This window comes from Argopecten irradians, chromosome 6 (genome assembly GCF_041381155.1).
Source record: "Argopecten irradians isolate NY chromosome 6, Ai_NY, whole genome shotgun sequence".
NCBI lineage: Eukaryota > Metazoa > Mollusca > Bivalvia > Pectinida > Pectinidae > Argopecten > Argopecten irradians.
Window position 1 is genome coordinate 6673063 of NC_091139.1, and position 17785 is coordinate 6690847.

The window sequence follows — 17785 nt, forward strand, 5'->3', positions numbered from 1 at the left end:
TGTCCGGAAAATACGGTATATATATATACATATATCAGATGAGTAAAAATGAAAGTAGTATTAACATGTCTATATCATTTGTGCAGTCCCTTATCTTTTACTTGAGCTCAAAATATGTATCATATTTGTAAAGTATTGGTATCACCATTAATTACGTTTTATTAGTTTTAAAATAAAATAGCCCACCATTTTGAGAACTAAGTTCAAAGAAAATCACAGGTACAATTCAACATTTAAATTGTGTGATGTTTTTAACGCAAATCCTATTACTTGCATTCTTTATTCTAAAAACCAGCGTAGTTTTTGAAAATAACGTTTAAATTAACTGTGAAAATAGTATAAATTTTGTTTACACAGTGACGTCATGAAATTTTATTTGCATGAGTAGCCATGTAATACAGCCTAGGGCGACATGAGAGTGTTGTATCAGATAGACCAGTATTATATCTTGTAATAGTAGATGGATCTTTTAAGCAAACAATATTTACTAAATGCCTGCAAATTACGCAAAAAGAAATCGGACTACTTCAGTACTTACTGGGAGAAAGACCACTTCAGTACTTACTGGGAGAAAGACCACTTCATTACTTACTGAGAGAATGACCACTTCAGTACTTATTGGGAGAAAGACCATTTCAGTACTTACTAGGAGAGTAACTAAAAGCATTTGTATGAATATATTTATTAACAATATATTACAATTAAGAAGTAAACAATCGCATACAAATTCCTGTTACCACATTGTGTAATTCCCGTTTCCTTTTCAATGGTAACAGGCATGACAGTAACAGGAATGACTGAATCTTGACGTTTTCACTCATTCTAATATAACCTTCACATGTCATATCAAATTAAGTTATATTTCTTGAAAATATAACCAACTCTGAAAATGATAATGGCAAATTTCATAGTTTAGGTACATATACTTATGAGATGCCCATAGTAACAGGACTGACATATAAAAGTGATTCTTTCCTTATCTGACATTATCAAATCAAAATTCTCCTTTCAAAGCACTTTCATCTACATCTAAAGCTTATTTTCTAGAGAGGGAGTGCATACACTACTCAGTACTAGCATATAACAGTTCTAGGGGAGGGGAACTTTTCTGTTATGGACAATTAAAGAACAGTAACAGGAATGACTGCAATATTGCGGACAGATATAAATACAGAAAAAAATATATATATTGAAAAATTCTTGTCAATATCTTTTATATTTTATTAAAATCCCTACATCACTGCATTTTATTCAAATGTGTTACCTATTTGTAGATTGTCTTATAAATACTTTTTTTTAAAGCTTTAAAAAGTTATATAGCAATACGGACATTAGGAATTGGTCATTTATAGGTGTTAAAATTGCTGTAAAATGAAAAATTTCAACAAAATCATATATGTCTTGATTTACCATTGAAGAAGGATATGATCTGCTGTTATTAAGATCAAATTGCATTGATCTAGCTGGTCCCTTTCTACATGGATCACAGCAGACAAGAATAGAGCAATTTCTTTAGAATGACCCACTTACTGAGAGAAAGACCACTTCAGTACTTACTGAGAGAAAGACCACTTCAGTACTTACTGAGAGAAAGACCACTTCAGTACTTACTGGGAGAAAGCTACTTCAGTACTTACTGGGAGAAAGACCACTTCAGTACTAACTGGGAGACAGACCACTTCAGAACTAACTGAGAGAAAGACCACTTCAGTACTTACTGGGTGAAAGACCACTTCAGTACTTACTGAGAGAAAGACCACTTCATTACCTGTTACCTGTTACCTCTTCTTAGACACCGTAGTTAGCTGGTTCCAGCTAGTTGTGGCGCGTTTTGTTCATTTACTAAGTTATTGTCCTGTTGTGCCATATAAAAACTGGGGTAAAATTTACATGGTACTGAATTAATTCCAGTGAGTGTTTAGTCGGTTTTTAAACGAGTTCAGAGTAGGGGCTTCTACTACGAAGTTTGGAAGGGAGTTCCACGAATCTACCACTCGCCGACTAAATATACTTTGTGTGACTTTAGTCCTGCTCTGTTTCTTAAAGAGTTTTAAACTATTACCTCTAGTACTAGCTGAAGACATTGTAAATAGCTTGTCTTTATCTAGTTTATCTATTCCATTCAGAATTTTATAGACTTCGATCACATCGTTCCTTTTTACGTCTATATTCTAAGGTGGGAAGTCCCAACTTTTTAAGTCTTGAATGGTATGGTAGATCTTCAATAGAGTGAACTCTTTTAGTAGCTCTTCGTTGGACGTTTTCAAGAGCGATCTGATCTTTTTTTTTAGCAGTGGAGACCATACCTGGGTTGCATATTCTAAGTTAGGTCTAATAAGGCTTTTGTACAGGGTTAAGAACATAGTTATATCTATAGACAATATGTCCTGAATATTAGCCCCAGTATGGGATTTCCTTTGTTAACTGCTTGACTAACATGCTGACTAAATTTTTAAGTTTGTTGTCGAAAAGTACACCTAAATCTTTTTCACACTGTACCTTCTCTATTTGTTCATTTTGTGGGAAGGAATAATGCGTATCTTGTTCTAGATTACCTATATTGAGGTGTTTGCATTTTTTAGTGTTCAAGGCCATTTTCCAGTCTCTAGTCCAAGTGACTACACTGTCTATGTCTGCTTGAAGTTCTTGAGACTCAGTAGGGTTATTGTTGTTTCTAAAATTTTTAGAGTCGTCAGCAAATAATTTTATTGTGCTATGTTGGACTACTTCGGGTAGGTCATTGATATATATCAGAAACAGAAAAGGACCTAAGACACTACCTTGTGGTACACCACTAGTCACATCTACAAGTCCAGAAGTTTCACCATGAATAACAACTCGTTGTTGTAGGTTGGATAAGAAGTCTTCTATCCACTTCAGTACTTTTCCAGTGATACCGTAACCCTTTAGTTTTTTAAGTAGATGTTTGTGAGGGACTTTGTCGAAAGCTTTACTGAAGTCTATATAAATCGAATCGACATTACTCCCTTTGTCTATAGCTTCTGCCCAGTGTTCAAGGACCTCCAATAGATTGGTAGTACAGGATTTACCAGATCTAAAGCCATATTGATGTTCTGTGAAGAGATGATTCCTGTCCATATGATCTACGAGCTTGTCCCTAATGATTCTTTGGAGAATTTTGCCTGGGATTGAAGTCAGACTTATTGGACGGTAGTTCTCCACTTTGTTGTGATTCCCACTCTTGTATTACTTACATAACTTCCATTACTTACTGGAAGAAAGACCACTTCAGTACTTAGTGGGAGAAAGACCACTTCAGTACTTACTGAGAGAAAGACCACTTTAGAACTTACTTCGAGAAAGACTACTTTAGAACTTACTGGGAGACAGACCATTTCAGAACTTAGTGGGAGAAAGACCACTCTAGAACTTACTTGGAGAAAGACCACTTCAGAACTTACTGGGAAACAGACCATTTCAGAACTTACTGGGAGAAATACCACTTCAGTACTTATTTGGAGAAAGACCACTTCAGAACTTATTGGGAGAAAGGCCACTTCAGAACTTACTGGGAGACAGACCACTTCAGTACTTACTGAGAGAAAGGCCACTTCAGAACTTACTTGGAGAAAGACCACTTCAGTACTTACTTGGAGAAAGACCACCTCAGTACTTACTAGGAGAGTAACTAAAAGCATTTGTATGAATATATTTATTAACAATATATTAAATTACAATTAAGAAGTAAACAATCACATACAAATGTATATAGAAGATAACATGCACAATCAGATGGTATGATTAACCGGGCAACATTCGTTCCAGTAATAGTTAAAAGACATAATGTTTGATTTTTTTTCATTTGCTGTAATCTCTACATTTTTGAAAGAGTGCCTGCATTGAAACAGCCAAACATATCTTTAAATGTTACATATATTGGTCTCATTCAATTATAAATGTGTCCCGATTTCTTATGAAGGTGGGACAGCATATATGTTTTAAACTTTTTTGATTTTCATATTTGTAACATCATACATAAAAGGTTTTAAGAAAACCGTCAAAACACAATTCTCTTGTATGCAATGATTAAAAAACACTACCAAATCATTGATTGAATTAAACTTTCAGTATGATATAAAAAAAGTTTTGATAAAAATTCCTTTTTAATCGTAATCCAATCATATTGGATGCACAATGCTGAGAAACTTCTGAGGGGCAACTAGCTGCAAAATTGTAGCTCTTGTAGCTCAAGAGACTTTTAGATACATAATGGTGTCGTCTTTAGAACCTATTACTGCTAATGGAGCAAAATGATTGTATAAACCATTATTAAAACATCTGCATGCATTTTATCGTGCTTTTTAGCTCGTAAAGTAGATTTTAAGAATGTATGTTATGCGTGTTTTGGACAAAAATACCGGTAATATATAAATGCATGTATACGCTTAAAATAATTGAAAACCTACAAACAAGTATAGAAAATTGTGCCCTAGTGATTTTCTACGGTAGTGCTCCACTACGACACATTGACACCATTTCGTCCCCGGCTGAAATGTAAATTAGACTGGGTACGTATATTCGTTCTAAGGGCAATGTCGACATCATTAGACATGTTGTAATGTTTAAAAAGTGTCTCGTTGTGCTAAACCTGTAACTTAGTAAATGTTGTTTTTCTTTTTAATCTATTTTTCTGAAAATATTTCATATTATAATCCAAATTATAAATCTTTTTACATAGCAATTATATTGCAAAAAAGATGCACAATAAAAACAATGAATAAATCAATAATATGGTAAGATTACATATTCATAAAAAATGTACATTAAAACATGTAATCAACCTTCTGATCTCAAAATTGAGATAAAATATAACAAATTCTTGGTCTGCAATGCTCCAACCTAATTAGCAATGCTCAGGATGGGCCCAGCATTATATAACTTGTGCAATTTGTTATTTTATCACAGCAAAGGGTAGAAGAATTTTCAGTAAATAACAACATAGTTATATATACAATATACACGTTTGTAATGAACATGATTACAAGGAATCATGCTTATAACATAGTAATTTTTATTTCCCTCAAAGTTCTTTTAATGTTGATACTATGTATGTGAATAACAAACTATTCATATCACGAGGTGATTTTGTTGGTCCCTAGAGGTTTGTTATTACCACGTTTTACTGTATTAATCTTATTGTAAATTGTCTTTATTTTGTTTCTTTAGAACAGGGATTTATTCATCCACTTTTTCACATTTCAGTGCTAAATTCATTGAATGACATCGTATGTTTTACATTATTACTAAATGTGATGAACTGATTACTCTCCTTTACCTAAGCTACACCGATTTCCCTTGAGTGTGTGCTTAAGACAGATTTGACTGTTCTTTGTTTAGGAGGTAAAGGAAATCCGGAGTACCTGCAGAAAAAACACTTCTGTAGGTCTGTATCTATGGCAACTATCCCATATGGATTAAGAATTTGCCAATCTGATTAAGACCAGATATTTGGTTAAGAAAAAAAAAATAGGGTCAGTAGGTTGGGATGTTATTATTATTTTTTAGTTTCTTTCGCTCTAAAGTAATGGCCGGAACCGGAGTCAAAGATCGAAATTCCGACTTTTTAATATATTTTTTTTTGTAGAGAAGTGGGAAAAAATTAGGGTCGGGGTAAAAAAAATAGGGTCAGTAGGTTGGGATGTTATTATTATTTTTTAGTTTCTTTCGCTCTAAAGTAATGGCCGGAACCGGAGTCAAAGATCGAAATTCCGACTTTTAATATTTTTTTTTGTAGAAAAGTGGAAAAAAATTAGGGTCGGGGTAAAAAAATTGGGTTGGTAGGTTGGGATGTTATTATTTTTTAGTTTCTTTCGCTCTAAAGTAATGGCCGGAACCAGAGTCTAAGATCGAAATTCCGACTTTTAATATATTTTTTTTTTTTGTAGAAAAGTGGAAAAAAATTAGGGTCGGGGTAACAAAATTGGGTTGGTAGGTTTGGATGTTATTATTTTTTAGTTTCTTTCGCTCTGAAGTAATGGCCGGAACGAGAGTCTAAGATCGAAATTCCGACTTTTAATATTTTTTTTTTGTAGAAAAGTGGAAAAAAATTAGGGTAAAGTGGAAAAAAATTAGGGTAACGTACCCTGAACAGAAATACTTTTTATTTTGGTCTTACACTCTTAATCTATGTTCCAGTACTCTTACTGAGGCATTGGAAAGGGTGAAGCAGGCACTATATGGACTGGGGTATTTGGACCGTGGTAAAATGTTCAATACATTAGCCACTTGACCAGCTGCCTCATTTCAAAGCCCACTACCTTTCCAGAGCAAAATTTAAAGATTGCTTGAAAACATTAATAACATAAGAAAATATATACTGATGACCTAAGACCACTTGACCAGCTGCCTCATTTTAAGTCCCACTACCTTTCTGAGCAGAATTTACAGGTTTGTTAAAAACATTAATAACAACACCAAAAATATGGAAGATTTTTGGTGTAATATATGATAACTGTAGAGATTCATTAAGACGACCCGCGTTATGAAAATTAACATTTAATTTATTTTATCATTTTTTTCAGAAGATGACCATGAGTATAGTATTAACTTTTGCGACTCTACAAAATGATTGATCTTGTTTTACATTCCCATTTTAAAGCCTGAAAGCCGTTTCGGAAAGGTAGCGGGCCTTTAAAACTAATTGTGATGAATTTTGCATATTGACATATTTGATGAACTCGCTAGTAGTAGAGCAATCATTGATTGCTTCAGGAGCTTAATTATAATCATAGTCTTGTTCTGGGGCATTCAGTTTAATGATCTCACTCTTACTCTGGGGACTTCAGTTTGAATGTTTTGGTCAATGTGGAAACAAAGCATGGCATCTGTTTGCCGCCTGATAGAGCCTGGAATTTCACAGCAACAGCAAGATTTACACGGTTCAGCAGAGTGTAGATGTCTTCCTCTTGACCAGGAGTTTGACGAAGAGTTTCCATCTCTTCACAGAAGTTTGTGATGAAAGGTGTACCCATTTGTGTGTTCCTCCAGGCTTTTGTACCTGTTATAAACAAGAGGTGAATCACTAATGAGGTGCGTTTAAGATAATCTTAAATACTTTTGAGTTTTGGAGTACTCAGAAATATGATAAATCTTTCATACATTTGGTGTAATTCTGGTTAATCTGATGTAATGTAATCATACTGCATGGCTATCAATGTAATACAACCTTGTGAAGTCATTGCTTATCAAAATTGTTAGGGTACAGGGCTACAGAGATTGGGGTACAGGGCTACAGGGTATGGGGTACAGGGCTACAGGGTATGGGGTACAGGGCTAGATGGTATGGGGTACAGGGCTAGATGGTACAAGTTACATTGCTAGAGGGAATGGGGTACAGGGCTACAGGGTATGGGGTACAGGGCTAGATGGTACAAGTTACATTGCTAGAGGGTATGGGGTACGGGGCTACAGGGTCTGGGGTACAGGGCTAGATGGTACAGGTTACATTGCTAGAGGGTATGGGGTACAGGGCTACAGGGTACATGATACAGGGCTAGATAGTACCAAGGCACTGGCTACAGAGACAGGGCTAGAGGGTGCAAGATAAAGGGTACATGGTTAGAAGGGAGGGGTACAGGGCTAGAGGGTATGGGGTACAGGACAAGAGGGTTTAGGGTATAGAGTACAGGCTACAGAGTGAGGGCTAGAGAGTGTATGGCTGAAGAGTAAATGGCTAGAAGGTTTAGGGTACAGAGTGAGGGCTATGGGGTACAGGGCTATATGGTACAGGTTACATTGCTAGAGGGTATTGGGTACAGGGCTAAACGGTACAGGGTACACAGCTAGAGGGTTTGAAGTACAGGGCTAGAGAGTATGGGGTACACGGCTAGAGGGTATGGGGTAAAGGGTACAGGGCTAGACAGAACAGGGTACATGGCTAGAGGGTATGGGGAACAGGGCTAGAGGATATGGAGTACACAGCTAGAGTGTATTGGGTACAGGGCTAGATGGTATGGGGTACAGGGCTAGATGGTAGAGGGTACACGGCTAGAGGGTATGGGGTACAGGGTTAGAGGATATGGAGTACACAGCTAGAGGGTATGGTGTACACAGCTAGAGGGTACGGGGTCCAGGGTGCAGAGCTAGATTGTACAGGGTACAGGGCTAGAGGGTATGGGGTACAGGGCTAGAGGGTATGCGGTACAGGGCTAGAGGATATGGAGTACACAGCTAGAGGGTATGGGGTACACAGCTAGAGGGTACGGGGTCCAGGGTGCAGAGCTAGATTGTACAGGGTACAGGGCTAGAGGGTATGGGGTACAGGGCTAGAGGGTATGCGGTACAGGGCTAGAGGATATGGAGTACACAGCTAGAGGGTATGGGGTACACAGCTAGAGGGTACGGGGTCCAGGGTGCAGAGCTAGATTGTACAGGGTACAGGGCTAGAGGGTATGCGGTACAGGGCTAGAGGGTATGCAGTACAGGACTAGAGGATATGGAGTACATAGCTAGAGAGTATGGGGTACACAGCTAGAGGGTATTGGGTACAGGGTGCAGAGCTAGACGGTACAGGGTACACGGCTAGAGGGTATGGGGTACAGGGCGAGAGGATATGGAGTTCACAGCTAGAGGGTATGGGGTACACAGCTAGAGGGTATGGGGTACAGGGCTAGAGGGTATGGGGTACACAGCTAGAGAGTATGGGGTACAGGGCTTTCTTGGTACTAGAATCATTTACATGTCACACCACATTAACCCATGAGGGTGTCCTTTAAGAGAGGATTTATACCTTCCACTGTCGCATGGACTATGAGGAAGTCCATGATAGCCGGTATGGTAAGGATGTCAATTGACCTAGCTTCCTGTCCGGCTCCCGCTCCAGCTTCCTCCCCTGGTATCTCCATATCCTCTTGGTCAGTTGAAGCATCGGCTTCTGGTCTGTCAGATGCAACTACACGTATCACAGTGGGTCTGCCCTCCTCATCTCCTCTACAGGCCTATGTTAAGTACACAAATTATCACATCTATAATGCAGATTCAGATTAAATCCCTGTATACATCTATTATCATTAGCTGCATTACACCTCTTGTAGCTGCATTAAACTTCTCTTTAGCTTGATTAGTTTAGCGTTAAACTAGAAAACAATTAGTCCCTAGATTTGACATCTAGCAGAGGCCGTGATAAAATTTATACATACATCTATATAGATACACTGTACACAGAATATATACATCTCTTGTGAACTTGTCCTCATGACCAAAGTGCAATATCGTGCTACATTTTACTGAGGACTATTGATGAAGATTTCTTGATTTCTTTGCGCAAGGTTTCTGAAGAGGTGGAATTAGGATCTACTGCTTAGATATATTATAAGAGTTCATGTAAAAAAAATGCTTACCTGTATAATAAAGACCTTTGGCTTATTTATAAGGGTTGGACAGTTTTCTGCATCAAAGATTTCTGTCAATTCACTTAAACGCATTATTCTATCCTTTGCCCATAAACCGTTTTGGTTGCCGTGCGTCAAAATAGCACAAAAGAGAGCAGTGTGTTGCGAATGGTCCATACTTGCAACTAGATATTTATAAAAAAATATATATATATATATACCAGAGACACAAAATGTTAATCTTATTTAGTAAGTAAATTTATCCTGTAAATATATCTTGGGTTTTAAAATTAGCGGTAGTAATTTTAAGAGATCTTGTATTTCAATTGTCTATCTAAAAGGCTACACATAATATGTGAAACTGCAAATAAGCTCCAAACAGATAGTCGAGAAATTTTACACCAGCAATATTAAAAAAAAAACCACATATATATATACAGTGTATTGTAAGACCTATATGGTCCAGTAAATGACCGATTCAAGTTCATCTACAAAACTGCAAAAGGATTGGCTAACATATTCACCTAAAACAATTTTTTCATACTTACTCCGTTGCAATTCTTCCAGTAGATCACGTTTGTCCTTTTCTAAAATATGTTCTGTATGATAGCCAAACTCTGAAAATCTATTCAACAAATTAGACGCATCTCTGTCAGTTCCAACTCGATCTTCCAAATCACGGTCTAGGAATGTTTTGTTGTTGATTACTATAGCATAACCAGACTCAGGATATGACTTGTATTCTGAAGAGTAGAGATCTGTAGATTGAAGCTCTGGATCTTGTTGCTGATTGTTTTGATTTCTGAAATATATTCAAACAAGAGGCTCATGGGTCTAAATGGTCACCTGAATTCAAAAGAACTAAAATCTATATAAACATATCAAAGAAACACAATTTAATAAAGGATGGCAATTTATTGATAATTACTCGTGCCCTATCCGGGCCTCGAACTCACAATCTACGACACCAAATCGCCTTGCCAAACATACCTGCGTCTGTTACCTGGACTTTGCCACATCCACGTCCCCAAAAAAGGACATTTCAATGACAAAGTGATAGTCGGTTCAATATGCTGACATGATCACTGGAGAAATTGTAAATTAGGATTATTTGAATTCCTGGATTGCATAATACATACATGAATACACATATCGTATATTCATATTGTCTCTTTTACTAAGAAATGCTGACAGCTGTTTTCAAGAAATTGGCCTTGACCTTGACCTTGGCCTTGATCTGATAACTTTGAACCCAAACTTGTCCAATATGTATTTTGAATCTTTATTGACATGTGAAGTTTGATAACAAACCATGAAGAAATAAAACATGAATAGAAAAGAGTATTCTCACACAATCAGGCTCATATCCCATTCATCTGACTATTGGTACAATACAACTCCAGAAAAGTCAGTAAGTGTATACAAACTAAATTGTATTAGAAAATAAGAGGCTCAAGGTCCGAAACGGTCATCAGAAACCTAATCAATTGAATAGGAAAAGAATTAAATATATTTTTTCAAGATGGTGGCTTTGGCACTCATCTTGAATTTTAGATAAACAGCTGACAGTGGTTTTGGAAGAGCGTTAAAGAACATGGCAGCCACCTTAAATTTTGTATTAAATGAAACAAACTATAATACTTATATGATTCAGACTGTAATGTAAGGCATTATTATGAAACAGACTATAATACTTATATGATTCAGACTATACCGTGTATGTAAATGTACTCATATATTGATGACATAACGACTGCAATGCTGTTTTCTGCATAATTACACAAGTACAATATTATGTAGTAGCGATAAGCAAGTGACATATCAAGGACTTTGTTAGAATTGTTTCAGCTAACTAAACATTGGTTGTCATATTTTTGCCTTGCATTGATATGTAACATACATTGGATATGTTCTAGTATATCCAATGGTGCTCGATAGCACATAAACCCAGTCTTTTAGTGACCTCTTGAAATCTAATGAAATTTTTAGTATGCTAGAGCCTAATTGCCAATGCTAATATTGGAAATTAGCATACATATAGGTATACTATACAGTGGTAAATATTGCACTGGTATAACAATATAAGACAATTAAATGGAAGGCCAAATAAATATGTCTATTTAGGGTTACCCGACTGACCCTAACTTTTTACCCACGATCCCAATTTTTCCCCCCACTTTTCTACGAAAATAATAATCAAAAGTTTGTATTTATCTCAGACTCTGGTTCCAGCGATAACTTTGGAGTGAAAGACACTAAAAAAAAACCCAAAAATCACGACCTACCGACCCTATGTTTTTGCCAATGTAACACTAAACAGACATTTTTTTTTGCCTAATAGGTGATTTTTCAGTTATACGAGTGTTAAGCGGCCTGTCTTTTTTCTGAACGCGAAAACAAGTTGGTTTACAGTATCATCATCCTCGATATTCCATGGGTTCCGATCACTTATGATCTCTACACCCCTGGACTATCTCATAATAAAACTGGTCGCAACAGAATAGAACAGGTAATTTAGTCATTTGATGTACATCAAAAGAGCCGTATAACGGTACACTGTGGTTGACTGTGTGGCTTTGATATTAGGCGTCGCTCTCTCTGTAGTCTTCAAAGGAAATCTTTGCTAGCCTGTGATTGGTCAAATGTTTTCCGCTGAGCTGCCTTCAATTTCACTACATTAATGAGATAGTCCAGGGGTGTAGAGATCGTAAGTGGAGTATCGAGGATGCAGTATTATCCACCACATGCATCCTCCATACACCAGGGATTACTATCACTGTCCTTAGAATTATACACCCCTGGTCTCTGCCATAGCAAAAGTGAAAGCTCTGTGTGCGACAATAAAGATGAGACAAGTACTAGTTTGGTTCTGTGGCATACATTAAAAGAACTAAATATTGGTCCTTTTCTTTATACTAAAAGAACTAAATATTGGTCCTTTTCTTTGGTCCTTTTCTTTATACTAAATATTGGTCCTTTGATATATATTAAAAGAACTAAATATTGATCCTTTGATTTATATTAAAAGAACTAAATATTGGTCCTTTGATTTATATTAAAAGAACTAAATATTGGTCCTTTGATTTATATTAAAAGAACTAAATATTGGTCCGTTGATGCACATTAAAAGAACTAAATATTGGTCCTTTTCTTTATACTAAAAGTCCTTTTTAACTAAATATTGGTCCTTTTCTTTATACTAAATATTGGTCCTTTTCTTTATACTAAAAGAACTAAATATTGGTCCTTTTCTTTATACTAAAAGAACTAAATATTGGTCCTTTTCTTTATACTAAATATTGGGTCCTTTGATTTATATTAAAAGAACTAAATATTGATCCTTTGATTTATATTAAAAGAACTAAATATTGGTCCTTTGATTTATATTAAAAGAACTAAATATTGGTCCTTTGATTTATATTAAAAGAACTAAATATTGGTCCTTTGATTTATATTAAAAGAACTAAATATTGGTCCTTTGATTTATATTAAAAGAACTAAATATTGGTCCTTTGATTTATATTCAAAGAACTAAATATTGGTCCTTTGATTCATATTAAAAGAACTAAATATTGGTCCTTTTATGTACATTAAAAGAACTAAATATTGGTCCTTTTCTTTATACTAAAAGAACCAAATATTGGTCCTTTTCTTTATACTAAAAGAACTAAATATTGGTCCTTTTCTTTATACTAAAACAACTAAATATTGGTCCTTTTCTTTATATAAAGAACTAAATATTGGTCTTTTCTTTAACTAAAGAACTAAATATTGGTCCTTTTCTTTATACTAAATATTGGTCCTTTTCTTTATACTAAAAGAACCAAATATTGGTCCTTTTCTTTATACTAAAAGAACTAAATATTGGTCCTTTTCTTTATACTAAAACAACTAAATATTGGTCCTTTTCTTTATATTAAATATTGGTCCTTTGATTTATATTAAAAGAACTAAATATTGGTCCTTTGATTTATATTAAAAGAACTAAATATTGGTCCTTTGATTTATATTAAAAGAACTAAATATTGGTCCTTTGATTTATATTAAAAGAACTAAATATTGGTCCTTTGATTTATATTAAAAGAACTAAATATTGGTCCTTTGATTTATATTAAAAGAACTAAATATTGGTCCTTTGATTTATATTAAAAGAACTAAATATTGGTCCTTTGATTTATATTAAAAGAACTAAATATTGGTCCTTTGATTTATATTAAAAGAACTAAATATTGGTCCTTTGATTTATATTAAAAGAACTAAATATTGGTCCTTTGATTTATATTAAAAGTCCATGATTACGTGGGTATTACCGATGATGTAGTTCATGGTGGATATGATGACAGTGATAGTAATCACTGGAATATCCAGGATGCATCAATTAAGGCTGGGGAATTATTACTCACCCATTATTTGGCACAGGGGGATCTTGATTTGGCCCATTATCTGGCAGAGGAGGACCTTCATTTGGCCCAAAAGGGTCAGCATCCGTACCTTTATAAATACAAAGAATAAGGCTAGGCTAACAATGAATCTCCCATTACCTTGAAAAACGGTGTACAAGGTTATATCACTATTATTCTACGAAAATGTTCAGATACCTGAAAGTATTGAATTAAACAAAATCTATACATTGGCCTCGAGGATCTGCATACTCCGATCTATCTAACAAAGGGAAATAACTCTGATAGATCAGAATCGATCTGTATAACTCACTTGTACCTAGCTTCTACCCAGTAAAGGTCGCAGCAGTAAAGGTCACAGCAGTAAAGGTCACAGAAAGCAGTAAAGGTCACAGCAGTAAAGGTCACAGGGTCAAAGCAGTAAAGGTATTCAAGGTTAAAGGGGTCAATTATGTCGAAATCATTACGCAGCCTCGTCAAATAGGATATAATTCTTATGGAGTATAAGTAATTCTAGAGACTCTAGACATTTGGTCAGTATTATTATTGTTTGTGTTAATTAAGGTGGCGACATCATCATTACTCTTTAATGAGTAAATTAAAGGTCACACATTTACTGACCTTTACTCATAAAAAACACCCAGTTATAAAATGTGTTGCAAAATATCCAAAAGATCAGCCAATAATTTAGATACACTGTTAACGTGGAAATATACGTGACAGACTATAGGGCCAATACGCCGATTCAATGGATACAAGGAACTCTTCTTTGTAGGAGGTAAAAAACGTTGATTTGGTCATGTGACCGCGAAAAATTTAGGGCACATTTTTCCGTCATGGCGGTGACACTTATAGGTAGAGAATATCAATGTCCGGGTAAAGGTCATAGTCGGTAACACTTGCTCGATAACGGAACTAAGATAAACTGTTATGTTTTGTGTTTCTTATTTGTTATTGATTTTTGGAAAAATGCACCAAGGTAAGTTATAAAATATATGTGAGTGAGACGTCAGCTACCGTTGATTTCCAACTGCTAGGCAATAGCTCCATTTGATGCTGTAATTTACATGTCATTTCCTTATCAAGTGTCCAAATTCAATTTTCGTGCATATTTAGATTTAATTTAATACAATTTGTTCTGATAATTAATGTTAAATGTTTTCTCCTCATATGTAATTTTCCACCCGTGTACAATTATGACATATGCCGCCATTTTGTTTCAAATGTGCCCTAAATTAAGTCACGTGGTGATGAAAGTCACATGACTAAACTGACTGAATGTTGTATCCCGGAATCGGCGTATTGACATTAATAAATGGTGACCTGAATTGTATGTATGTATATAAATGTATCCAGCTTTTACATTCATACAGTACACCGACTGTAAGAATCTAAGGTCAAACATGAATCATGGGAGGCAACTAACAGATTTTTATTACGATTGTCATTTGATCCATCGCGAAAATAACCCCCACATGTATAGTTTACTGAAGGAAATCCCGAAATTAACCACCCACAAAAATTTCTACAAATACAGTAATTATTCCATCAAATATGTTTACATCATGTTTTCTGATAACTGTGTATACATACTGGCAGACGACCACGCTGTTCTCATCGAGTACCAATTCTCGCCATCACATCTTTACGCCAATAAAGCCATCTACATACTACCATGCTAATTTCCAAAAAAAAATTGCCTGAATTTGTCTGTGAACATTTAAGCACACATGCAATTGCGAGAATTGGTATTCGGCGAAAGCTGGTTGCCTGCTAGTATGTGTATTTGTCGGAGCGAAGGACACAGGGTATGATTATTTGTACTATTTCTCTGATCAGTAAACAGAACTTGCTGTCGTTGAACATCCAAAAAATATTATTTCATTATTGTTATTTTTGAATAGCCCACACTTAATCCTTTTAAATTAAACTTGGGTTGAAGTGGAGCGAGTTATATTAAAATTAATGGAGCAAGGTGGATTGTGAAATAGACAAAGTATGTACATCAACTTTAAAACTACATAATTTACATTTCTTCTATCAAAATTATTATTTTTAACGAAAAACTCATTTTCTACTTTCGTTTTCATTTTACAAATAACTGTCATGTCTCCCGACAAAGATGACATGAAGTCAACGATCACTGATATGAAAGCGATATGGGTTATAAGCGTACCGTAACTTACATTGCATGTTTGCGTTTTTCCTTTGGTTCTGTCCTTTTTAAATCATATAGAGATATATGACAACCCCTACTCAAGCAAGGGGGACTACGTACTCTGCCGATATCTTATTCACTTCCCGACGACAGCTAAACGTTTACGGTACACTGACTGCCTAGCACATACGTCACAGACTGGGGTTTTCAAGGGGATTCCCCAGTTGTTGTGTATTCTACTTTCGTTTTGATCGTTGGATGATCTGGCGTCGTTTTTGCCTTTAAAATGTCTAATAAGCAAAGAGCTCGAGGTAAGTTGGAAAACATAATAGATTGTATCAGGTATTTCCAAGCATAATTCACTTTAATCATCCTTTTTGATGAGAGTGTCACAATAATGGCAGAACACGAGGTCACAAAATGTATAAAAACCGTTGTAATACAGAACTAAGAAAAACACTTTCACAATTAGATCCTAGTATCTATCTATATATGATACTTTGTAGAACCCGTTTCCGGTTTTAACACAAAGGTAGAGAAAGGATCTTACAGGGCATGTTTAAAAGCCTCCAGTGTTTGGGCACATGTATACTACCTTATCCTCTAAGTGGTTCCAGTCAATAACTGTACGCACAAAGAAGGAATTCCTGTATTGCTCACAGTTGTGTGTCGGTACCATGAGCGGTTTTGAATTTCTGGTGACGTTTTTTTCAACAATATTTGTGGTGATGTGATTTTCGTAATACTTAGCTTTGATGTTTCTTTTGGGTCGTTGTTTTGTTAAGTACTCATCTGGGGGTATTGATGGTAGCATCCCCTCCACCACTTTATATAGGAAGGTCAGTCTCTGTTGTTCACGTCTGATCTGAAGTGATGGTAGTTTCAGATCCTCTAGCATTCTTGTAACATATCCTTCCTCCCTGGTCTTGTAGTCGTTGGAAATGAATCTGGCTGCTAGTCTTTGTATTCTTTCAAGTTTGTCAATGTCTTTTTTGATATATTGCACCATACTCAAGGATGGAGCGCACCAGTGAAATAATGCTATTTTTTTGCACGTAGTTGGGCAGTGTTTCAGGTTCCGTTTTAGAAAGCCTAATGTGGAGCTAGCTTTTTTTGCTATTTTTGTTATATGGGTGTCCCATTTCAAATCGTCCGAAACTGTAAGACCAAGATATGGATTGTTTTTTACTTGCTTCAGGATATGTCCGTTTGAGGTGTAGAATTTGTGACCTTTTCCTTTTATGTTCATGATGTAGCACTTTTTTGCATTAAATTTCATTCCCCAATTGTTTGCCCATTGTTCCAAATTTTGTAGATCATCCTGTAATAATTGATGGTCTTGGTATTTGTTGATTTCTCAGTATAGGAGACAGTCATCTGCAAAGAGTTGTACTTTTGAACTAACACAATCAGGTAGATCATTGATATGACACTGACAGAGAAACAATAGCGGTCCGAGTACTGTTCGCTGAGGGACTCCTGAATCTACAGAGGCTTTTCAAGAGAACCTAGTAGACTCAACTATATTTAGACTTGTATCTTCGCTCCACTATAATGCACTCCGATATGCTCCAATATAGGCTCCAATCACAGGGCCATGTAGATATAGTCTCTATATGAAAAAATAGCCAGAAATACATATAAATATTTATATGTTTTTCTGGCTATTTTTTCATATATAGACTATACATGGCCCTGTGCTCCAATACTTGTATTGGAGCAGAATGTTACATATATGCAAGTCTCTAACTTAATTTTAACAAGAGTTGGTTTGTACAAATCAAGATTCCAGCCTGCGCAGTAGTTTAAGTAGGATTCACAGTGTTGCATTGATTAAACAAATAAATTCCCAGCATTTATTGTGCAATTTATTACAT

General features: G+C 35.6%; 2 protein-coding genes across 2 annotated transcripts in view; one reads left to right on the top strand and one right to left on the bottom strand.

Moving 5' to 3' along the window:
- Positions 1–6073: 6073 nt before the first annotated feature.
- Positions 6074–16073, bottom strand: LOC138324825 (caspase-3-like). The gene is made up of 6 exons (XM_069270004.1): positions 15937–16073; positions 13754–13841; positions 9899–10152; positions 9360–9535; positions 8750–8957; positions 6074–7018 (listed from the first exon to the last, which is right to left on the bottom strand). The coding sequence occupies exons 1-6, from the start codon at positions 15941–15943 to the stop codon at positions 6789–6791; spliced, it is 963 nt and encodes a 320-aa protein (XP_069126105.1). The 5' UTR covers positions 15944–16073; the 3' UTR covers positions 6074–6788.
- Positions 16068–17785, top strand: part of LOC138324824 (caspase-3-like) — a 34028-nt gene continuing 32310 nt past the window's right edge. Inside the window, exon 1 of the mRNA XM_069270003.1 lies at positions 16068–16219. Coding sequence (XP_069126104.1) covers positions 16195–16219 — 25 coding nt within the window. The 5' untranslated portion in view covers positions 16068–16194. The remainder of the gene's footprint in view (positions 16220–17785) is intronic.

Excerpts from the sequence above, each read along its gene's own strand:
- LOC138324825 (XM_069270004.1), bottom strand. Across the intron at positions 10,153-13,753 it reads CCCCCTGTGCCAAATAATGG|AAATCAAAACAATCAGCAAC; the intron begins GTGAGTAATAAT and ends AATATATTTCAG. Across the intron at positions 8,958-9,359 it reads CAAAGGTCTTTATTATACAG|GCCTGTAGAGGAGATGAGGA; the intron begins GTAAGCATTTTT and ends TACTTAACATAG.